We start from the raw sequence: 25,125 nt of genomic DNA, 5'->3' as shown, positions 1-25,125 counted from the left end.
TTATACTGCAAGTCTGTACATTAAATATTATATATGCATCTCTGGAATCGTTTTTTTTTGTCAGAATCCTGTCTTCTCATATTTTTTTCATAATAGAAATATTTTAAGTCATTTGAAAAATATTTTGCAAGAAAAGTTCATGAAGTGCAAATTATGTTTTTGAACATGCATTTGTGAATTCACGAATAACAATTATCAACTGTAATTATGAAAAGTTTATTCATGTTTGTGTTAAATGTTCATCAAGAATCATGCGCAAAATAAAAGCAGAGAGAAGTCTGATAATGAAAACTGCTATGATTTTAGAGTGCCTCTATGTTTATAAAATGAATAGAAATGCTTAAAAAAATTTTCAACTAATTCGTGATCGCTTTCAGACTTCTCTTTAGAAAAAGCTTTTTTAAATTGTAAGTATACGAAATAATTTAATAATAAATAAGTCAATTTTACATATTTACATCTTTTTTAATTATTTTTTACAGATAAGGTTTATGAAAATTAAATAATATTATTTATCCTTTCTTCATCACAGACATCCTGTTTTAGAATCTGAAAGAATATTATTTGCAATTATATCAGATTGGTGAAGAAATTTTATACACTTAAAAAAAAATATATATATATATAAGAAAAATTATAAAAAATAGGAATTTTTGATTGATTGCATAATTCCAAGAAAATTTAAATAGAATAATTTTAAAAAGAAAATAATCGCTTTATTATATCTAATGTTAATATTGTGATTATAATAATTAAGTTACCTTTTAGTTTGCACTTCTTGCGCTTTGAGATTTTTTGCACGTTTGCATGTATTTTATCTATTCGTCGATTCTTTTTTAGCGATTTTGATACAGGAGAAACAGTAATAGAAGAATTTGATACGTCTGACTTTCTCGAATCTTGTAATTTTTCTCGTACAGTAATAGTACTAATATTTTTAATATTTACTGTAAAATATGATAATGTAAGTTATAGGAAAGTTCTTCACACATTCAATAAAAGATAAAATAAAAAAATGATTTGCAGAGCAATTTATATATATATTATTTCTATTAGGAATTCATTCTGGAAATTTATTAACTTGTATAATTAAATATGTGAAATGTAATATATTCTCATTGAAAAAAAATTACTTACCTATCTTGTAAGGTTTTCGAGTTTTACCAGTAGCAAAAATGCAAGATGTAGTACTCACTTCTTTGCAAACAATTTTATACTTAATTTCATTGAATTTTATCGATTTTGTTTTTATTGTTAGTATTTGATCTTGCAAGTTGCATTGCACTACCTATAGAGTAATTTAATTTAAGAATTAACTTTGATTATAAAAAAAAACATTTCTACTAAATTTCTACTAGATTACTGGATTTATAAGTTGATATCTTCATTTTGAAAAAATTGAACTTGCATAATATATGTAATACTAAAATTATCTCAGTTATCCAAATTTATTTTTATATATAAATAGAAAATAAAAATTAAAAATCTTAACATTATGACAAGCATAAAGATACTTGCCATAATATTCAATTTCTTTAAAAATTAAACTAATAGAATCTCATTTCTGCAAAGCATACAAGATTTATAAAAACCGAAAAAAAATGACAAGTATAAACCTTGCTTGGAATGTTTAAGAGAAAAGCTTCTTCGTCCTCAGAAATATCGGTCAATGTAAAACTCGCTGGTATTGTTTCCACAAGTAATTGTTGATCTTCAACTAGCTGTTGTAACTAAAATGATAATAAGTAAATTATAAATCTCCAAATACTAAAATTAAAAGTTGCATTCGTATTTATAAACATTAATATATATGTTAAATGTGTTAAAATATAAAATATGTTTATCTTTTTGTTTTAACTCATTTTTAGTTGTCCTAAATTAATTAATTTATACTATTCTGTTATATATACAAAACATTGTATTTTAACGTATTAGTTTTTTAACAAATAAAAAAAGAAAAGAATTTATACATTTTATAAAAATATATTTCAAGAATTCTAGTATCATATAGTATCATTTGGAGTTACTTACATTACATGGTCTATATTGGCTAGAGATATTAAGTTGTGCACTTAAACATTTGGTTGACGTTTGTGTACTTTGCTCATATTCAGATGCATGTCTCGTTCCAAGTTCAGTATTTATTATTTGTTCATTTTGATTATTTTTACTATACATATTTTCTTTATCTGACAAAGAAGATTGTTTCTGTCTTTGAAGTTGATTAATAGAATCCTCGTCATTGCACGTAACATTGTTTTCAGAAACTCTTGGTTGAAAGTTTCCATTTTGGTTTTGGTCATCATCATTATATACATTTTCATAATATTGCGTTTCCTCTAGTGGATCTTTGTTTGTCGTAAATTGAAACGAATCGTTATTTTCATTTGTACATCTTGTTATCGATTCTGCTTTTTTCTTTATTTTTTCCTTTATATTCGTTGATTCCAGTTCTACTACTTTTGATGTAGCCTCCTTGTGTACAAAAATGTCCTCACAAATATTTTCACCGTCTGAAATGTTTATTTTCGTTTGTTTAGAAGTGCCATTGGTTTCATCATTCAATTTATCTTCGCTGTAACAGTTTGTATGTGAATTATTAACGTGTCGCGATCTTTTAGTGATTACATAATCGTCATCGCTTTCACTGGAATCACTGTCCACAACTAGATTCAATTTCGCTTGCTGCTCAAGTCGTTTTCTAGTTTGAGGCGACATATAATTTATGTTATCTTCTTCATTATCTTTTTCATTTAATAATGGCGTATCAATTTCCTCTTCCTCATTTATTACTATTTTTTGCTCACTGATGACATCTGGACAATGTATTAATTCATTCTTTTTTGGAATACATTCATTGACAGCGTCCATATTATTATTAATATTATCAATGTTCTCAATATTATTTTCGACATCTTTTTTGTCGATTATTTTATATCTTCTGTCGAGAATTTCAGTACACGTAACTTTAGGTAACAAATGCTGCTTTTGTGTATCATGTGTAATCTCTAGTTCTATGCAAGTCTTATCTTCTTGATTTGTTAATTGCATATTAGTATTATTATCAGTCTGTTTTAATTGAAAGAAATGTTTTTCTTCCTTCTCTTCGTTGAAACGTACATCTTTCATATGATTTTCTTTAGAAGATAGTAGAGTTTGCTTTTGAATATCGCACAAATTTTCTGATTGTAAAGAATGATTTTGATCTTCGTGATTTGTCGCATAAATCTCTATGACATCGCCACTCTGATTTAATTGATGAGAATTTATTGTTATTCCAGAGGACTCCCTTTCTTCTTCGCTATCTCGTTTTTCTGAAACATTGTAAGATTTGAAATACGCTTCTTTATGTAATTCTCTCTAAAATAAAATAAAAACCCACATCCGTTTTTAATCACTTTTTCTTTTTAGAATATGTATCTTACCTTTGTGATTAACTGAAGAAACCCCTGCATCCTTATCGACCTTACTTAATTTAAGAGAGATTTTTTCTCTAGCGAGCTTCCTTGCTTCTCTGTTATCTTCTTTCTCTTGAATATGATCACAGGACTCTGAATAAGCATCCTTTATGTCATCTTTTTCAGGAGATAGCAACTGTTGGTCACTTGAATCTTTTGCTTTTGTAAAATGTTTGTGCTTTTCTTCACTAATTTGTTTTTCTAAAATGTCATCGTTAAATATCAAATGCACGTCCTTTACATTCTCCTTACAATTTTTCATTGTTTCAACTACTTCGTCAATCTTCTTCAGTCGTTGAGAGGAAATATGTATTTTTTCTATGTTTTTTTTAATATTCTGGGTCATTGGAATATTATTATTACATTTTTTGCCTTTGACAAATTTATCTTGCGTATCTTCATCGATTCCAGAATCTTTTTGTTGGTCTAGTGATGAAGCATCTGGCGATAAATCTTTTTTCTTAGTTTGTATTTTATTTAACAGTGTACTGTGTTGATCAACAATTGCAATGGCTGAATATAACTGATCATAATTTAATTCATCTTTGTCTACATTTTTATCTGTTTCAACATCCTTATCACTATTTGCAACATCAGCTGTTTCCAATACAGATATCAAATTCCTTTTAACATTCTTTAATAATTCTGGTCTGTGACTTACACATGTATCATTGTGATTCTTAATTAAATTTTTATTAATTACTGTTAATTTATTATCGTTACCTTCTGATCTAACAAGAGTGTTTAATTCACTCTTTGACTCATTATTTTCTTCAGTGGCTAACGGCCGATACTTTGAATCATGTGAATTAAATTCAATATTGATTGCCACACTTTGATTTTTGTTATTCCGTATTTTTCTTTTTCCTACACATTTTGTTTTATTGGATACTGTGTTATCTTTACAATTCAATTCATTGTCCATTGCATTAGAATCTCTGTGCTCCTGCTTTGTGTGTTTCTTTCTAGATTTTGTTACAGCAGATGTCATACAATTTTCAGACACGAGTTGTGAAGAAAAAACTTGCTCACTAGATCGAACGTCAAGACGATTATTATCCTCCAAAATGCTTTCTTCATTATCCAAGGTACTTGTGTGCATTTGTTTTTGCAAATTACGTGATATGTTACTGTCATGTTTTACAATTTGTTGCCAACCTGTGTTGACACATTCTTCAGATTCTGAAGTATGCTTCACCTGGGACAATTTTGTTTCTTTTCTTTTTTTAATATTTCTGTCTTTGCTACTTCTCTTTTTACAGCCTTTTAGCCTCTTGTAGCTTTCACACTCTTCTTCACTGGTGAAACGATACCTCTCGGAATTCTTGGTCATATATTTAGCCCGTTTCGATGGCGAGCTATATATAATATCATAGTCAACGTCAGTGAGATTGCTACTATCACTAGTGTCGGTGTCATTTATCACGTTTCGTAGCACATTAGTCTTTAGTTCTATGTAACGTTTGTACTCCTTCATGCCGCAGTCTTTCTTTATTTCAGCATTGAGCACTTTAGTTCTCCTTCGAATTCTCCGCAATTGTTTGAATTTATGCATCAAAGAGTTGTCGATCATTCTGCCTGCGACAGAATTGTCCGTGATCTCCCATGTGATGCTCTTGTGGGAACATAAAGCCTGTTCCATTTTTAGTTTAGATCTAAAAGCATGAAATTACGAGATAAATGTGTACTTTAATCCGCTCAGCTTAAATATTATTAAAAATATATTGAATCGATGAGTGCGTAAAAAGAATAGTTTTATAAGAAAAAATTGTCACTGTCTTGCAAAGCAAGATAGTAATCGTTATGCAAGATCTACAATGTCAGCAGGAGTAATGGAGTAGGAGTAAGAAAAAATATGAAATGAGATTTGCCATTTCGTTTACTCCTGGTTTTTAATTAGTCAATTGTTACTCTTACTCCTTATTCCATTACTCCTGTGACATTGTAGATCTTGCATTAATTTTTTGTTTTGAGAGCTTAATGTACCAGATCTGCGGCACGTATAACACCGGGACTTCTCTCAGACTCTTTCACTGGTTTTATTACACTGTTATGTAAATATGTGTATGTGTTTGTCCGTATAATAATGAGCTCGGATCCGCGTAGGTTCACTATGCCCAAATGATGGTACGGTCACCCCTGCGCGGGATTAAAGTTGCATTGAAGTTGATGACTAGGTTAGGATGACTATCATGCCTTTACCATATACTTGTTCTTCTGTAAGACACCCGTCTCTTTGGACACGGACGATTCGGTTTATGCTTGTTAGAAACAATGTTTATTTGTAAATAAAATCAAATATTAAGATGCAAAGATAAATGTATCAATATTATGGCGACAGGCGAATCAAAACATGATCAATTATGAGTGCGTTCGGGGAGACGCTACCACGCTATCGGTAACCAACAAAGACTGCGTTCCCTTTGGCGCTTACAGCGCTTGTAAACATCATTTGTCCTTGTTTAATCATGATGAACAACAAAAATGAAATGATGCTCCCCTCACAGCGGTGTGAGTGTGAGCGCCAAATGGAACGCAGCCAAGAAATCAGTCTATCTTCATTACTCATTAAAAGTAGAACAAAGATAGATGATGCTGATAGCGTCTCTCTGAAGGCCTGAACACACTCTATGGTCTCTATATCAGCAGAGAGAAGGCTTCTCTCTGATATTAGCAACGTTTAAAAATTCCATTCGATGCGAAACACGTTACGCATATTTTTTCATATATCAAAATATGTACATACATATCGATAAGAATTCAATTTTATAAAACAACAATTTTATGCAATGTATAACAAAAATTAGAATAATTAAAAATTTAACCTCCAGAACTCCGTTCAAAAACGATATCAAAGCACAGAATTATACAAAAATTATCGACAATTGTCGCCGGAATTGTCATAACTGTCGAACACAACACCTTCATTCAAGGGTCGTGCTGATTTCGGGTATATAAAAGTATATGCACACGTTTAAACGCCAGAACTCTGTCTAAAAATGATACCAAAGCACAGAACTATACAAGAAATATCAAGAATTGTTGCCATTCATTTGGCATCGTGTCTCTTGATAAAGAACTCACATGTTCGGATTAAAGAAAAATTTAGAAAAGAATGAAAACGTTTTCATGTTGAAATTTAATCGAAAGATTTACAACTTTATGAGTAAAAAGGGATGGTCATTCTCTCTGATACAGGATTTGTAGAACAGATAGGAAATGTTTCATGGAAAAGCAATTTTATATCTGTTTTATATTTATTCTCTTTAATAATATAAAATTACGTTAACACGAGATGCGTATGTTATAACATTTCACAACGTAACATGTCTTTGATAAAATTATGGAAAGCGAATGGGGGATATTTTTGTTCACACGATCGCATCGAGCCAATTTTGATGTATGTACGGAAATACTGATATAAACTGCATTTTCATCAATTATGGCGGATCTAAATTAATATTCTTGCAAGATCTAGAAGAATTTGTAGATATGTAATTTCATTATTAACATAAAAAAGTGTTTAACGCCAAGTTATATTTTAAAAATAGAAATATAATACACACAAAAAAATTAACATAGTTTTTCTCTCGATTAGCATTGACAAAATAAGTTTTTTAAAATTCGTAAGAGAAAAAAATTGAATGGAAATTTTAATTTAAAAAGTAATATTAGCCCATTTATGTCAGGAGCCTTTCAGTCATATTAAGATAATAGATTGCTTATGAGATAATGCGAGGTGTACACCACAAAGAAAAAGATAGACCGAGTATTTTGGTGTGCTATCTTTTTCTGATAAAGAATATAGTGAAGGGGGGGGGGCTCTAATGGGGACACGGCTATTAATATTAATATTTGGTGCATAAGTCGCGCCCATTAAAAAAAAAGATACCGTTATTATCACGCTATACTTTTCCCACAGGATACCCTTAACTTCTAGGATTTTTATGCCTCGTAAGCAGTCTATCTTAATATGTCGATGCTCTCAGCATATTACTAAATCCGCCACTGTTTGTAATTATCGATCTCCACAAAGTCAAAAATTTAATTCTCTCGGAGACTTAATCTTATACCTAATCGCTTTCACAATAAAAATAAAGAAATAATCGAAGATGTCGCTTAAGAAAATAAAATCGCGCGCATTTTGTTATATAACTGTTGTAAATTAGATATACTTGGTAAAATAAATAGAGAACTATATTACAAAAATATACAGCATCAATAAAGTGACGCCAGTTACATTAAACCATCTCAACAATTATGAATTCTTATTTCTATAACTAATTACATAAATACATCTTATATACATTCTTCACGTATGGTTCGTGTTAGTTGGTGGAAACAGTATTGCATACATGTATTGAACTCACTACCTTGAATAAAAATTACGGAAAATATAATATATCGCGCGGCGAACAGTGGTGTCATTCCTCTTCCTGACCTGTCAAAAAATTACATTTACGCAATTTATTTTATGCCATGTCGACATGACATTTTTAAATAAAGGTAATTCAACAAACGAACGAACGATCGATTATAAAAATCTTAAGATACAGTCGAAAAACGATACAATCAAAATCAAGTTAATTAGTGTAATTCCGTTAATCACCAGGCTTCTACACACAACTGAACTTGACACCTGAAAATTTGACAGTAATATAAATTCTGAAATAAAAACACCCTTTCGAGACGTTTTTGTGTATTCATGTATTAACAATCACTTTAATAACTATATTTTTTTAACATAAAACTTTCAATGTATTAACAAACATTGAGATGAAATTTTTCTTTAGTTGTTTTAAGGACAATATTTTATTATATATTCTCGAAATCAAAAAGCGTTTGATTGTATAATTTATATTTAATGATTTTTAAATAGAATTAAATGTTTGTACCATCGTCACTGGAGTAGCAATTATGGCAATGGAGTTTGTGATTTCGGACGCGCACGTCTGTTCCCATCAATCCATCGCCGAGGCGTACATGGCATACACAACATTTGAAACATTCCATATGATAAAACAATCGTAGACTCTCGATTATCATCGCAGCGCCTCGACCTAAAGGATTTTAAGGATATTTATAAAGAATATTATTAATAAAAGAGTGTTTTGTAGTTTTAATTGACTAAATTACCTAATTCTTCTCCGCAATGAGAGCACTTTTTCTTCCCGCTCACGCTCAACATTTTTTCTTGATTTCCGTTGTTATTCGCAATCGGCACATGTTGGGTTTTTTGAGATTGTACCATATACTGTGGCGATTGATGTTGCACAGTCAAGTGTTCTTGATTGTGAACTTGCTCCGGCCTGAAAAGAAAAAGTTTTTAATCCTAAAAAATAAGACTTTTAAAAAACTTAGTTATGTACACGTACACACGCACACACGCACGCACGCATGCACGCACGCACGCACGCACGCACGCACGCACGCACGCACACACACGCGCGCGCGCGTGCACAGTTATACATATTACATGTTCTACAGTTTATTATTAAAAAATTTATGCATTTATTATAAAATAAATATGTCTGTAACAGTTAGTAAAATGCATTCTTTCTTAAATCGCCAAATATTAATTTACCTTCGCTTTGTTAGAAGAGGTTTTTCCTGCGTTTTATTCTGTACCCTTTGCGTTAAAGTTTGTATAATAGAATCTGGTAACGGTTTGCTATCTGTTCGAATTGGAGCGTTATATGGTACGGAAGTGCAAGTTACATGCGGCTGAGATTTTCGCGCCGGTGATCGTTGGTTTCTCTCATTAATCCTCCTTTGTTCTGCTTCCTGTCAAGAAATAATTAAGATAATAGGAATTTATCTGTTTTATTATACATTTCTAAATAAGTATTCAATTTTATTAAAAATATTTTTTATGCAATGTAAAAATTAGAATAATTAAAGAATTAAATCTTCAAAAAAGGAAATAAAAATATAAAACCTTATTTCAACAATAATAAATTATTTCAATAAATTTAATAGATTTAATATATTCTTAAAAATTGTGGACTTACATATACTTACGTAAAGAAAATGTTTACCATAATTAATAGAAATAATTCTAATACATACTTGAATAAGCCAATGTTGATAGTTTACATCGTGAGCATTTCTTGGCACGTCACTCTTTCTTCGCTGGACCCACTGATCACCTTGAACAATTCGTGGACGCGGTACTGCGCTTAATGCCTGTAAAGTTTGCCTGGACATTTGTTGACCAGTATGATTCCCGAGTGTTGTCGCTGCGTTCTCCCGAATCGATGCATCCACTTGTTGAGGAATCGAATCCGCGGATGGTATACGGCTATTCCTAAATATTCAAAATTAAATAAAGAAATTCAATAATATCAATTACCATGTTACATGTATATTCCATCTTATTATCATAAAAAAATTTTACTTTAATTTAGATATAATTTAATATTTATTGTATATACAATATATATATATATATATATATATATATATATATATATTTGTGTGTGTGTGTGTGTATACATGTATAAAATAAAATAAAATAAAATAAAGATAATAACAAATATTAATGTGTAAAATAATTTATTATTGTATTTACTTGATTGTAACATCTCTTTGTCTCTGATCTAGCATACGTGGTTTAGAAAGTGGAATCGGTGGTGGTGGCGGTCTTCTTCTCGGTGCATCTTGAAACTGCAAGTTTGGCATTGAAGATCTGTAATTCATCGCAGGAGTATGGTATTTGTACTGTTGCACATTTTTAATAGAATTCTGTGCAACGTCTTGCAAGGATTTCCACTGTTCTTGTAACTGCTCTGCTAATCTGAGCTGCTTTTGCTCGCGATAGGCCAAATTATTGCGTTGTCTCTTTAATTCTTCTTGCTCCAACTGCAGAAGTTCTCTTTCTACTCGTAACACTTCCTAAAAGGATATCGTAATATATTTATAATTGCATTCGGTATCTTTACATGCATGTTAAAATATTAATGTAATACTAAATGTATCTATTTTGAATTCTATCGTGTTAATTATTCTCTTTTAAATAGAAACAATTGTTACTAAAAATTCTAAATATTTTTAAGTTCATAAATAAACATATTTAATAATATATATGTTATTATCTATATAAATAAAATTAAATATTTCTTTGTTAAGTGAAATATTCTATATATTCGTATTTAACATATTATTATGTATTAATATATATGTATATAATATATAATAAAATTAAATATTTCTTTGTTAAGTGACATATTTGTGATTAGTTAAGATCATTCAAAGAAATTTAATAGAGATAGTAATAAAAGTATATACAATTTCTATAGAAATATTTATGTAAAAGAGTTCCGTGCAAACAAGCGACTAAAACAGTGGCGAAGACAAAAGTTGTCTTACCCCGGAAGGAAATTCATCTTCGTTGTTGCTCAACCCAGCACCGACCAATGCCTTGTTCTGTGAATAATTAGCAACGATCCCTCTATCAATATTTACACTACTTGATTTGCACCATACTGAATGTAACTCAAATCCTTCGGGCGATGTCGCAATAATAAATGTGTACTGCCGTATAATTTTTCTCAATGTATAAATAAAAGTAAAGAGATATCAACAAAAAAATAAGAATAACATTGCCTGAAGAATAATATTTCCAAACTACGTTGGTTATAAATGCGTGCCTCGGCAAGAAGAAATTTGTGCATAGTTCTTTTCCGGGGAAAAAAAAAAAAAAAAAAAAAAAAAAAAAAAAAAAAAGATTCAATAGAAATGTCACAAAAAGAATATATTCGAAAAATAAACAAATACTTAAATTCACTACCTACTTCTAAAATCAGTCTTTTTTTCCTTTTAGTTAGTTTCGCGTTTGAAGAATACAAAACCAAATGAATTCGATTTACCTCTTGCTCGCGAATTTGACTTTCCATCGTTCGAATGCGCATCTCCTCCTTACGACACGCATCAACGACTCTTCGCTCCTTCTCCTTGATCTCGTTCTGCATCTTCAGTTGTTCTGACTGCATCTCAAGCTTCTCGTCTTTTCGCTTGTCTCCGACGTACTTTGCTTCCTCCTCCGTCGTTCGAGCTTGGATCTCCCGCTGTTTCGCTGTCTCATCATGTTGCTGTTGCAGTTGCTCGTGTGAGGAAGAATCTTCCTGCTTGCGTGTACTGTCGTCCTTCTTGCGAAACGCGTCCTCGTTGCAGCGCAATATTGCCTCCCTCTCCAGCTGCATCTTTTCTTCCTCAAGTTCACGTAATTTATGAGCCAGTCTTTCCCCTAAGTCACTGTGGCGTCACACCAATGTAATTAACAATTTATCCATCTCCAATATAAATTAAGCCATTCTTTTAATGAATAAAAAAATACTTAAAAAACTTAAGATCTTTCGGATTATTTTCTAAATATATTAAAAAAAAATGTTTTTTTAGTCTTTTATATCGACAATTTACTGTACCTGTTGTATTCGTGATTGTCGCCGTATCGCCACTGTTCTTCTTTCTCAAGGACCTCGATGATTTCCCGCTCCTTCTTTGTTATTTCATCCTCCTCGGAGGAAGTCACACTGGCACCAAAAGGCTCGCTGCTCTGCCTACTATGCTGCGACATGTCAGGGCTGACGGGTTGCTTCGCCCAATCCTCGACGTGTCCTAATTCGACCCCGGAATCTCTCTCGTGGCTCGAATCTTGTTCATAATTACTGTCGGTGTCGTACGAGCGACGGTGAAGTTGTTCAATGCGTCTCTCTTCGGCGAGAATCGCCGCCATGTCTGGTGGTTTCGTCAGCGCCAATTCGGGTTCGAGATCATCGTCGTTGACCTGCTATTGACAAAATCAACATAGAGAATGTTTTTCGTTTAACTGTTGGTTTAACATAAATAATTATTTTTGGAGAAACTAAGATATATATCATAAATAAAAAAGAATGGCAGATTTTCGCGCTTACCCCCTCAATACCGAGAAAATCAGAGCGTCTCGTGCGCAACTCTTTCTTAATTCTACGAGTAGAATTTAATCTCTTGAGTGGCTCCGGCGGAGGGTTCTCATCGTCGCTTACATCCACTGGAGGCGGCGGTGGTTTTTCCTTCGGGGGTTCTACACTCGTTGGTGGGCTTAGAAGGAAAGGTTGAGCGGCGATTATCTCCTCGTCGTTGGACAGAGTTAACGGTAGAATCTACAAATAACAAACAACATTTGAGTTGCAAATGCCGCTTCATGAGTTGTCAATTCTACGTCGTGCAATTCTACGTCGCACAAAAAGGAATGAGTCAATGATGTAGGACTTTAAAACTAACTTGTTTGGAAATCGGCGAGGTTGGACTCGGATTATTCACTGCGTCGGTCAAATTGGCTTCCTGCTTGGCTAAACTCAGGTTCGTCGGTCGTTCCAGCGGATGGTCAGCTGTCGGCGTGGCGACCGTAGCGTTAGACGCATCGTGCACGTCGGTGTCGACGTCGCACTTGTTCGTGGTGACGGTGGTAGTGGCGGCGGCGGCGACGGCAGGCATCCCGATGCTCGCCGACGTCTCCGTCGTTTCCTGTTGCTTGTGCTCGACTGCAGGAGCCGCTGGGCGGTTCGCCACGGTGGTCGCCGTCTCCTCCTCTCGATCCGCTTTCTCGATAACGATCCGTTCCTGAGGAGACGAGTCGTAGTGTAGCCGAGAGCGAGATATGTAAAATGTAGTTTCGCGCCGTGTGCTGAGATTTTGCAACGCTACATTCTATGCAAATCAACGGATGATGGTCTAGAATGGTGTTTCTCAAATCCGCGAAGATCAAGATTAAATTCTGATTAAAAAGGACATTTTCGGTCTTTCGATATATCCATCACACTTATTAATGTTCAAAGACATAAAAAAAATTCCTCTCAACGAACTAATTAACGTCCCAAAAATACGAAAAAAATTGATACTGTAATTAAAATTATCACAATCGTGACACGCGGAGAAATTTAATACTGCGGTATTAAATTATATAATTAAAAAATATCGCAATTTGCTTCCCTGCTTCTTATTTTAATTAATTCGAATTATTTAAAAAGTAAATAGAAAATGTTTTGTAATATCAAACAGCGGTAAAAGTTATATCGTTAATTAACGCGAAATAATCATATCATTTGCAAAAAATGGCAATGGCAAAGAAATCGGTATTGCGACACTTTCAAGTTGAGATTACTGAGGCTCCCTGAGTTTTTTGAGGCTCGCGTATCTGCGTCGCGAAACCGATGATGCAATCGTTAAGTGACATGATAATGCAATACCGTGCATTTCGACGTTGTACTCTACCGCAATTGTGATCGGCGTGTCTTCCCAGCAGCGTAATGGTTGCGGGAAAAGAAAGAAAAAAAAACCACCGGGAGAATGTCTCGCGCAGATGTGAAATTCCTGCTGTGGGAATATGCGGGCGCATTTTACCAGGCCGACGCATGTTGCGTAATGCTGCCACACGTCCGATGAGTCTCGCGGATCTTCGCAATCAGGTGCGCTTTTCTCCGCGATTTGACGCGCCTCTATAAAGACGTATTACGATATTAACGGACTCGAGAAGCACTGATTTTGGGTAACGATCCGAGTAACGACGATATACGATCAAGAGCCCCTTGTATCTTTCACGTGCATCATATCACGGATCTCATCACAATCGCGACGAGATCGATCTTGTACGAGATTAATCTCGTCTATCGCGAATTCCTCGTGGAAAAGAACGTGTTGCCGCACGTAATCTTAATTACTACATGCGGTTCGTTGCAAAATCTTCGCATAATTGGCGTGTGTTGTTTTTGTAGAATATTTTTAACACAAATATTGCAGAAAAATAACTTGCTGAATGACGATGCGTGATCGGTAAGGCATCGTCGGATAGAAGCTTGTCAATCATGTGTCAAAAAATGGTGTGAATGTTTTTCATGCACTGTGTGTAAAGTTCTTCCCTTGAATTTTAAAAGAAAATATAAAGCTCACAAAATCAAGATCACAAAAGCTATTGAAAAGAAAGAAGCTTCAGAGATGCGAACAAACGTTAAATAAGATACAAAATAAGAGAAACGTTCGATCGATTTTAATCGAATTAAATGCAGAAGAATTGTGTAGAAATTAATTAAAGTTAATCAAACATTAATATAAATCAGTCTAGAATTAATAGGTTCAAAAGAAACTTCATTCCCTCTACAACTCTTCTCATTTCTACTCCGTTTCTTCAAGCAAAATAATCTTAAATAAAGAATCACTGCACTTCTATATATGTAAGTAACGTCACTATAAGCTAAAAAGTTTATTCAGTACTCTTTCTCATTTCAAAAGTGGATACACGAGAGGCTGTTAAAGCGTCTCAAGCCACGAGTTTCTTAGGCTGTCCAGAGATCACAAGTGCCAAGTCGATCGAAGCAATTCGATCATGTGATCTCTTCAAATACTACACGGCAAAATTATATTTTAAAAAAAGAAGGAACTCACACTTCACACTAATACACGCGCACACGCATAACCGTTCGGTAGTACCTCTTACCTCACGAGGCATACTCGCAAAATCGCATGCAGGTTGACGAGCACACGGGGAGGGAAAAACTATGCTCACTTTCTCAAGTGATTGCAAGGCGGATCGTGCACACGCCTCGAAAATCGCACGGTCGCTAGATCACCGTGATGTCACAGGTGCTGTCGGACTGATTAAAGCCGGCTGTGGCGCACGGCACGATAAGAGGCGTCTTTCGGCGATCGAGGGGGAGAGAGATAGAAAAAAAGAGAGATAAGAGGGCTATCTAGCCTCCGCATCTATCGAGGCACGAGTTCTCCGATGGAGTGCAGGTGCAACGCAATTGTGGAATTCACCAAATACAATTGAATTCGATTCTAAGACTGATAAGGAAGGAGTTCGATCAGGGCCTACCCTTATCCCCGCTTACAGATACACATCGGGCGTGTGCCCGAAATTCTAATAAGCAACAATGACAAAAATAAAAAGCACTATCGATAATGACCTCAACACTATTTTTATCCTCAGGTTATTGAAACTATCCCTTTACAGCGATGACTTCGGACTATTTTTTCAGCTGTTATCATTAAAGGGCCGGCAGACGTTCCACAACGTCTTATATCCATTTTCACTAACTTAAGATTAAGATTAATTTTCTAACACTGTAAGAATTATGGAAAAAGATAAAGAGTAAGTTAAATCGAGATTAAAGTTAATCTGCATTCGTAGAAATAGACATTAGAGACATTGGATGTTCTCTGGCAAGATGACACGGTGAATCATTTCGTCTTTTATGGGTGTTTAACTTTGATAGACGACAAATATGAAATGATTCACTGTATGTTATACTATGTTAACTACATTCGTTATTAAAAAAATGCTCTTTGTTGTAAGATTACTCAATTATTTATTCTAATATAAACATGTTTACGATTATCAGTTTTGAAACTTAAATAAAGAAAAAATTAAAATAATTTAAAAAAGTACTAATTTTCTACGTCTACGTTCTACGTCTAATTTCTAAATATTTTAATTCATCATAATAAACTTGAATTTAAAGTTTGAAAATTTAACTTCGGATTCCTAATTTAACGACGTTGAAAACTCATGTGCAGGAATTAAAAAATTTTATTTTTTCCCTCTCTCAGATTGACAGACGTCTTAAGTAATTTATTATTCAGTTATTTATCGATTAAATTATATATTTATGATAAAATCTACGATTTTCTAAAGGTAAAAATTTTGCTGTTACAACAAGTAGAGAAAATCCGATATTTCGCGCGGACGACTTTCGAAGGTAGGCCCTGAAGTCGAACGGGGCTATGCTATTCGTACAGACATGCGTGTCTCGTGAAATGGCCATTCGTTCTGGGATCTACTAAAAAAGAAAAAAAAAAAGGAAAAGAAGCCGTTCGTCGACACGGTGTCCCACACGGGGGTCTAACACACAGCTCAAGCAAATCGCTGCTTGCTCGAAGCAATCAAGAGTACATGACGTCTTACCTCTTCGGGCGTATCGAGGACTGAGAGACGCGGTGGTAAGAAAGCGACCGCGCGCCGACAAACGAGCGCGACAACCGTTGATGGAAATATCGTTGACGGCGACGTGGCCTCACATAATCGCTCTTTTTTACGGTCGCCACGGTCGGTTCTTTATTAGTAATTAACTGTCACCACGATTGACCTCCGACTCCGCGCGTCTCGCGGCCGATATACTCGTACTTTGAACGTTGGCTGTTATTAAAAGAGCGTATTTATGCGCCCTATTAACCGTGGAGACGAGCTGCGTCAAGATTTGCGACGACAAGTTTATGTTGTTTAACGTCTTGACGGGTCCCGCAAACAATTCGTCAAACATTTATGATGTATGCACATGCATGTTGTCACAAACGAATTAATTGATTTGTTGAATTCCGCCGAGTTAAATAATAAATTGATAAATTCAAAAGAAGAGAGACAAATTTTCGGAAATTTTTAAAATCAATCCGGATTAATCTTTCTTCGATAATAACTAATAACGTGATAAAAGACAAATAGTAAAAAAAAAAGAAGTTAGAAGTTAAAAAGCAAAACGAGAATCTGCTATTCCGCGCGATGTGAATCCACGTGAGAATACATGAGAAAATAATACGACATGACAGGTTTCGTTGGTCAATGTATCTTATATTTCATCGTTGTTCGTTTCCTCTCGGTCGACCGCTTATAATCCATGACAATTAGTCGTAATCGCGCCATCAAGTGTCGGCGAGTTCCTTTAAAATTCGCTATAGAACGGTCGCGAGCGTTTTCTCGCAGAGGAAAAACGCTCCGCGATATCGCCGACAGTTTAATCGGCATACTCGACTTAATACACGATCGTAATTAAGATGAGGAGCGATTGAGGAGTGTTATCACAATGGTTTATTCCCTCTTGCGGTCGATATCGGCGGTCAATTTTAATCGATCAGTTCGTTTTGCTCTCGCCGCACAATCGGCAACGGGGGGCGATAAAATTAAACTGCCGATCAAAGTCAATTAATGTCGAGATCGGCCGCCTTTACGTCTTCCTTATACAGCGCCTTATATGCATATATTCGATGGCGCCTAGGCTGCCTGCTGTTACTTGTCGCAGGCATCGGTAGTACCGCAATAGCGAGCTCTATTACAAGTCGTTGCGCCGTTATAAACGCGTAGAGCGGCGTAGTTTCATGGCAGAACTTCTGCATAACCCGATCTGCATAAGCCTACGTTATCGTAACCGGAGATTATCTTGTAACTTTGCACCTGACTACCTGAGTCGCGCCTATTTACATGACTAGCGGATGGTGCACGTAGCCTAGGTTTACGTAACTTCGCGCTCGTTAACGCTAAATCCCTTAAAGATAATAATAATGATAATAATAATAATAATAATAATAATAATAATAATAATAATAATCCCCTCTCGCGGAGGAGCCCTCGGAGTCCCGAAGAACTGGGAGAAACGGAACTCTCAAACCGGTGACTTTTACAAAGATGTAAAAGGAGAAAAGCACAGCCGACGTGGAACGTCGCGCGTGTTTTCGATCCCCATCCGAAAAGTCGGCCATTACGACGACGCTACGCCTATAGTTGGTGGCGCGCGGCTAACAATAAGATCGAAGCGACGATGGAGGCCTGGAACCCTCGTTCTCTCACCGTTTCACACCCTCGACACACCCTCGCGTTCGGCGAGACGGCGGCTCTACATACATGATCTAGCACGGCTTGTTTAGAAGGCTTGGAAACTGAACCGAAAAGCGGAGGAGCGGACCGAGCGCGCGGTTGTTATTGTCGGGGAAGATGGTCCCTCGCGTCTTTAGGAATTTTTCGAGGCGTTGCCGACTTGCTGATCGCTTCTAACCTCGGCGACGGGGGTTGTCCGCTTGTCCGCCGCGCTGACGCGGTTCACCGTGATGAACGGCGTCACCGGCGGCGACGTGGGCGCCTTGCCCTGAGGTACCACCACCTTCTCGCACACCTCCACCACGGTGCGACGTCGTTCCGCAGGCACCAGCGTGTCCTCGTGGCGTCGCACGCTCGCTGAGGGTAATCTCGACGAGGGTGAGGACGGAGACACCTCCGCTGAACTCGCTTGCGGGGACACGGGCGAGGAGAGCTCGGCGACGGTCGCCGTTTCGGACGTTCTCCGAATCGGGCAGGGGGACTGACTCGTCGAGGGCTTGTTATTCGCGCTGTGCGCCTTCGAGGGCGAAGTTTTGCCGACGGACGAGGTCAAGACAGTGTCGGAACTCGTTGGCGAGGACTTGGTGGTTTTGCGAGACAGAGGGGTGGGAATCTTGGATATGGTGCGGCAGGACGCGGGCTTGGAAACCGGACTGGTCTCGAGAGAAAGACTAGTTGGAATCGTCGTCGCTCTGACGGAAGGAAACGACAATTGGTATGTCTCCGCGCTAGGGATGATCGTATCCGAGCACGGTTGAGGTTGAGGGAGATTGGAGAGATGTTCCTTGGACAGATTCTGCCGCTTCGCCTGGCCAATGAATTTCGGTCTCGGTTGTTCGATACAGAGCTTCAGACTGGCCGATACTATAGATTCGTTGAGACTCGGTTCGGAATCTGTCTTGAACTCGACCGCGTCTTTACTGAACGCGCGTAGTTTCGAAAAGCTTTCGGGCAACGTCGTTTCTCGCGAAGGTACTTTGGGACTCGGATGGGTGGTGATAGCGCGAGGCACGGAAGTATGCGAACGAAGTATATTAGAATTAGTAATGGTCTCTATGCGCGTCTGCGGCTGTGATTTGTTAGTTGATAGTTCCTCAGAGATGTCAGCAGTACCCTACAGAATCAGAGAGTTACAACCCAATATGTAGTTGTCCAAAACCCATAACCAGAAAGGGAGGAAAGGAAAATACGAAAAATGTATTAAGACAGAAACAGTGTACAATGTCTGATTTTTCATGTGTGAATAGAAGTATCAGAAAAAAATACATTAGCCTGCAATGGAATTGTTTTTTTTTAAATATAGATATCAATTAACAACTGATAACGATTTGATTTAAGCTATTTTCTGGATGTACAGATCTAAAATAAAAATCGTCACGAAAAAATGCGAGTAATTTTTTCTCTTCGAATGTGGGACTTCAGACATTTGAAATGCAAGTTTTCAAAAGCGTATCAATATTTCCCTTACCTTATTCACTGCTACTGCCTCTCGGTGACTGGTGAACTGTGAGTGAGTAGCCGCTGCAGTATCGTTGTTCGATGCTTCCACTGTCGTGCCTGATGTCGATGCATCCTCCTGGGCAACAGACGTAACCTTGATCCTTTCTTCGACGACGGGTTCTCGTCGTTCGATAATCGTGCCGCCGGCGTGCTGCACGATCTCTTCGTCGATCGGCTCGTCCGCCTGGCTGACTGAACAACTTACATCCGCGGTGTGAATACCCGAGTCTTCGCGGTCCGTATCATTCAGGAGCTCTGCGGACGACGAAGAGGCGGGATACTGGCGTGCATAATCGAGCTCCTCAAGGCTTTGCACGCGCTCGAAGGTGTCTGGGCCGCTGGATGCGTCCGCGTCTAAGGAGTCCAGACTCCTATGAAAGACGGCACGCGGTACGCGATACTCCGAGTCGGGCGACGAGCTCCTCTCGCTGGGCGTCGAGGTGTCGACCCTGTTCTCTTGATCTCGGAAACAGAGTGGATGCTTGCCGACGTGCGCAGGTCCTCGTTTGTCCGTCGTGTCCTTGCCTCTGGCGACGTCCAGTGCGCTGAGACGATCCTTGATTGTTCTGGCGGTGAGCTCGCCGTTATGCGAGCGCGACTCATTCGTCGTAGTTGGCACCGATGACTCGTCGCTGCTACTATATTTCTCGAGGGTGGACAGTCTTTCTCTGAGAGGCCTCACCGTCTCTACATCCTCCGTGCTGAGCTTACGGTGAACGGAACTCTTGCTCTCTCGCTCCGAAGCTTGCTTTTCCAAGTGGGTGAGCCTCTCTCGGATAGAACTCATATCGCCGGATAATCGGTTAAGAGTTTTATTAGTGGCTTTTTCGCCGTTCTCCGTCTCATATTTTTGCCTCTCGAGACTGGACAGTCTTTCCTTGATCGATTTCGTGCCAGTAAAGTCACCAGACAACCTGTTGTTCGTCTTGCCATCGTTGCTCTTCTGCGACGCCTTCTCGAATACTTCGCGTCGTTTTAGTATGTCTACCTTGACTACCGACACCGGGGACTTACTACTGTCATCGTTCAAGTTCGTCTTGGAACCGTTCACCGACGATTTTGCTGCCTCTAACTTGGAATCAATCCCGGTTAAGGATCTCCGTGGTATGTTTTGCGAGACTCTCGATACATAACCGCGAATGGCGCCTTCGTATGTATATTCTTCTGGTTCGGGCGAGCTCGTTGTCCCGGTAGTACCGGAATCATATTCCTGATTGTGATTTAGATTGGTATGAAAACTACTACCACCGAACATTTTTCTCGCGGTAGACGCTGTCGCAATCGTTGTCGTTGTCGTCGTTGTCGATGCTATTGTCGTATTTGTATCCGTCGCCGTTATCGTCGGCATCGTTGTTGCTGATGTAATCGTTGTTGCTGATGTGGCCGCGATTGTTGCCGTCGTCGTCGTCGTCGTTGTCGTCAACGCTGTAATACTCGTCACCATAGATGAGGTCATATCGGCAGCGTTATCGACATCCGAATGGCTCTTTTCAATCTCGCTGTCTCTATCACTCTATAATTTCATAAATAAACATAACGTTATCGAACGTCGTTGTTCTCTGACAACAGATATCTATAATCTATTTTACGCAGTAGAAATTATACTTAAACGTTTAACTTGTAATGTTACTCTCTTTCTGTTGATCTAATATAGAAATGACTATTGATCGGGCGACGGGTAACTTGAGATTAAATAAATGTTTGTAGGTGATACATATAACGTAAACAAATGTAAGAATATACAGCGGTCATATGACTATACGATGAAATTATTAATATTCGATGAGATCATTTTGCAACGTAGCAATAAATTTTAAATTCACAAGCCAGCACTCTTATCATGACAATTTACATTTATATGAATTCATGTAAAATTGTGTGATCAATGCAACGAATTTTCTAAAAAAAGATATTTATAGTACATAAATTGATAATTAAAAAAATTTTTTTTAAATTAATTTTCCTCACAGAACCTATGTTAATAGATTTAACGGAATCAGAAATAATGTTTCTCGATAAAAGCGAGTTAATGCGTATCACGCATGAGTTTGAATAAAATGCGTACCAAAACACTATGCGTATCGTCATGCGTATCGCCGCTGACCGAGCTCTTGCCGCTGCTAGTACCGATTCCGAGGTCACTGAGATCATTTGCATCCTCATCGTTGTACATAGCCAAGCTAATGCTCAGCTTGCGGCCTCTGTTACCGCGCTCCTCCATCATCTCCGAGAAGGTTTTATTCCGACGACGCTGACGATCGTGCTCCTCTAACTCGAGTTTCTTCACCTCCACCACCCGCTCGATTATATGTTCCTGCCGCTTCCTCCGGCTACTCTTCCAGTTATCCAAATTCTGCAAACGGAACATTTTCTTTCATTACTAAAAACAATCGCGATTAATCTTTTAAGAATTTTTTAAATAACCAAATCGTAATACTTTTCCCTTTTTATTAATAAGATAATGTCTTTGAAAGCAACTCACCGATTGCCAGTCCTCCGGATCATCGCGGACTTCCTGTTTGATTTTCTTTACCTCTTGTACTTTTTGTAATTGTTCCTGTGCGGTTCGATACAGCGAACATGGTCCAACTTTTACGAACTGTAAAGGATTGGTCGCTTGCTTGGGAGGTGTTTTTAAGGTTGTTTTCAATTTCGGTGGTTCGTGCGTCGTCAGCTGTGAATGAACGGAAAATCACATTTAACACTTTGTCTATGCATTTCATACATTATTGAATAATTTGAAATCGTAAAATAAGATATTTGAATAGAAATCATAAGCCTAATTAAGCAATAATTTTAGATTAATATAAAATAATTTGTGAACAATTCCCTTGTGTAAATAAACAAACTTTTTGAAATGTTAGAGATTAGAAATAAAAAAAATCTGTTTTAAAAACCGTAAAATTAATCTTCTTTTAAATTATGAACATTTTTTAAATTTAACTTTTATTATTTGTATATATTTAACTTGTTTTGAATATAGTCACACTTTTAAGAGGAGAAAAAACTCATTTGCAACAAATACTAACCGTCCTTTCATTTCGCCGCTCGGATGCGGCGGTTTGCGACGAAGCAGGCATCCTTCCGTTTTCCTGCTTCTCTCGCTTTTTGAGATACTCCTCCTCTTCAATGTTGAATGACACCTGCTCGCACGGCTCGGCCCATCCTATGTCCTGTTCCTGCAAAAAAAAATGGTTAAAAATTAATAGAAAAGCCATAAAATTTATGCGATCGCATAATAATAAGGCTTGCCTGTTTCGAATGTCTTATATTCAGTATAATTAACGAAGTAGTCAAATTGATTACTTAAAATTTCAAGAGAGAATAAAAGAGAATCGTTGATATAATTTATGATTGTTTTTTTAACTCGGAAACTATTTATGACTTCTTTCTTCTGTGTTCAGTAGAATGAAAAAAAAAAGATAAATGACAATGCGAGTAATTTATCACAGATATATTTCGCCTTAGTTAGACTTTCATTTATAGCAGATGTTCGTCTTGAATTCTCAAGGAATGTTTATCGTCTTGCGCACAAATATTTTCATATTTTGTTTATGTTCATGCGTCATATCCGTTACACGTGTGTTATGTCCGAAAGCATTCCATTTCAAAATATGTCACTTTCTTCTCATAGCAAAAATTGAAAGCTTTTCGGAAAAAAAAACAATCTTCAAAATTCTCTCTATAATCTCCACGATATTTCAGAATCGTATTGTATCCTCTTTCTTGAACAATTAAAAAAATAACTATACTCTTTTCCATAAATACACGGAAAAAAAGGATATTGTTATTTTGACAATAAGACTATAATATTGTTGAAATTTAAAATTTTCAAATTCTTCTAAGAAGATTATATATTGTTGCGTATATATGAAACAATGAATGCGTTCATATGAATATGTAAGAGTTAATTTGACATTTGACTTTTTTTCCTGTGTATAAAGCGTTTTAAGAACACGTTTAATCGCGATTTTGAAAGAAACGATCTCAAGACGCTCTGAAGCGATTCAAATCGCATTTTTCCCGACGATCATCGCGGACGTCTATACGGTACGGCACATCGAGATCGAGATGCATTCGCTGATAGCTGCCTCTCGGGCTTCGGTCGAGCTTGTCGCGCCGGGGTCGTAGACTTCGATACGTCCGATTGCATCGCGCGCCAGTCAATAGAATCCCCGTGTGACATCTATGACACGCGTGGCATCGCGATCATTTCAACGGAATGGAAAGGCAATCGTGCCTACCGGCGTGTACCAAACCACGCACGTTGCAGAGACGAGCAACACGACGACGAAGCAGCAACAGCAGCAGCAGCAGCAGGCAATGCTTCAGATCCATCTGCTTCTGACCGTTCGCGCGGAGAGTGAGCTAAGCTCCTTTCAAAGCGGTTCTGGAGCGAACGGCGCGGAATGCAATCTCCGTAGAAGGAAATCGATGCGGAAAAAAAAGAGATTGCGCACGGAAGTCAAGGTTGGATATTTCTGTCGCTACGATGCCCGGGCTCGTGCGCGTAACAGTCGTTGCGCGTTTCCAGCGATCTCATTTAATTTGTCCAAGATGACGGCGAAATGCATAGAATTCGATCCGATTACTTCCGCTCGCTGAACTCCGGACGTGATTTTTCATTGACGTTCGCGCTTTCGTGTTTCAAAATTCGTTGAAGGCCGACGGAGCGTGATTCTCGATGTTCGCGTGAAGAATATGCGCAATTAAGGCGTTAAGTGCCGTGTCGTGACGGAATCCCAGTGCTTTCCAATCGCTCTAGGAATAAGAAGATTGTACGTATGGGTTTTTTCTTTTACCCTTTCAACGAATAAAAGAAGGAACTTTCATCGACATTCGAAAATAGGATTTATATAAAAATATCCAGATAAAATTATTACTTGATACGCAATAACTATTGACTGTAAATTTAGAGTTATTTTATTACTGTTTATTATAAATTTATAGAAACAAATATTTATACATTAAATTAATTATAAAAATTTATATCAATTGTAATTATTAAATTTCTTGTCACACTTCTATGAAAACAAAAATAAAAATGAAATCATTACAACGGATAAAACATTTGCGAGCAAAATTATTAAATTCGATTGAATACAAAGAAATAATGTAACGAGCGTATTCGATAAACGCGTGACATTCGTTATCAAATTTAATCTCACATAATCCACACTACAAATTAATTAACTAACAGCCACGAGATTATATCTGACTTAAATACTCGTAAGCTTGCAAAAGGAAGTGGGTTCTTATATATATTTTTATTGTACTTAATACCACTGTATAATATCACAGATAATATTTATAATGCATGTCACTGCATATCTTGGTGTAGCGCAGCGATTGCAGTCGCATACGTTCTGAAAATATCGCGGCCCGCTATTTCGTGCGCGCAACCGCGTCTAAAAAGCGGTCCGGATCGCATGGCAAATCCGCCAGTTCGCCGAAATAATCTCATATTTTTCGAATCTTACGAGCGCCCATGTCCTTTTACGCAAACGCGTTCTCCCGAAACGCGAAATCTCGATCCTTTTTATCCCT

The 25,125-nt window shown here is 36.9% G+C and overlaps 2 protein-coding genes across 4 annotated transcripts; both read right to left on the bottom strand.

Moving 5' to 3' along the window:
- Positions 1-444: 444 nt before the first annotated feature.
- LOC105839816 (protein PFC0760c) lies at positions 445-24,860 on the bottom strand. Of its 3 annotated transcripts, XM_028189016.2 has the most exons (8): positions 24,855-24,860; positions 9,633-9,636; positions 3,426-4,929; positions 2,032-3,314; positions 1,617-1,730; positions 1,138-1,288; positions 762-947; positions 445-549 (listed from the first exon to the last, which is right to left on the bottom strand). In XM_028189016.2, exons 3-8 carry the CDS (start codon positions 4,789-4,791, stop codon positions 527-529), a joined length of 3,123 nt encoding a protein of 1,040 aa, XP_028044817.2. In that variant the 5' UTR covers positions 4,792-4,929; positions 9,633-9,636; positions 24,855-24,860; the 3' UTR covers positions 445-526. The 3 variants fall into 3 exon arrangements, with proteins under 3 accessions (XP_028044817.2, XP_028044815.2, XP_028044816.2); XM_028189014.2 differs by lacking the exons at positions 9,633-9,636; positions 24,855-24,860 and adding an exon at positions 5,445-6,543 and having other exon boundaries at positions 3,426-5,113; XM_028189015.2 differs by lacking the exons at positions 9,633-9,636; positions 24,855-24,860 and adding an exon at positions 5,668-6,543 and having other exon boundaries at positions 3,426-5,113.
- LOC105839807 (serine-rich adhesin for platelets) lies at positions 6,702-22,757 on the bottom strand (the record flags this gene model as incomplete). The annotated part of the gene is given in 16 exon segments (XM_012686359.3): positions 6,702-8,097; positions 8,354-8,518; positions 8,595-8,767; positions 9,043-9,242; positions 9,528-9,765; positions 10,030-10,352; positions 10,827-10,883; positions 11,327-11,711; positions 11,882-12,246; positions 12,371-12,598; positions 12,720-13,058; positions 18,257-19,192; positions 19,547-21,091; positions 21,644-21,931; positions 22,061-22,252; positions 22,608-22,757. Coding segments are annotated over 16 exon segments (5,508 nt in total). The 3' UTR covers positions 6,702-8,074.
- Positions 24,861-25,125: the final 265 nt, after the last annotated feature.

The sequence above is a fragment of the Monomorium pharaonis genome, chromosome 4 (genome assembly GCF_013373865.1).
Source record: "Monomorium pharaonis isolate MP-MQ-018 chromosome 4, ASM1337386v2, whole genome shotgun sequence".
Classification (NCBI taxonomy): domain Eukaryota; kingdom Metazoa; phylum Arthropoda; class Insecta; order Hymenoptera; family Formicidae; genus Monomorium; species Monomorium pharaonis.
The sequence above is the reverse complement of the archived record's forward strand: the minus strand, read 5'-3'. Positions and strand labels throughout refer to the sequence as shown.

Excerpts from the sequence above, each read along its gene's own strand:
- LOC105839816 (XM_028189014.2), bottom strand. The coding sequence starts at position 5,100 with ATGGAACAGGCTTTATGTTCCCACAAGAGCATCACATGGGAGATCACG. Across the intron at positions 1,731-2,031 it reads GCCAATATAGACCATGTAAT|TTACAACAGCTAGTTGAAGA; the intron begins GTAAGTAACTCC and ends TTATCATTTTAG. Across the intron at positions 948-1,137 it reads TCGAAAACCTTACAAGATAG|TAAATATTAAAAATATTAGT; the intron begins GTAAGTAATTTT and ends CATATTTTACAG.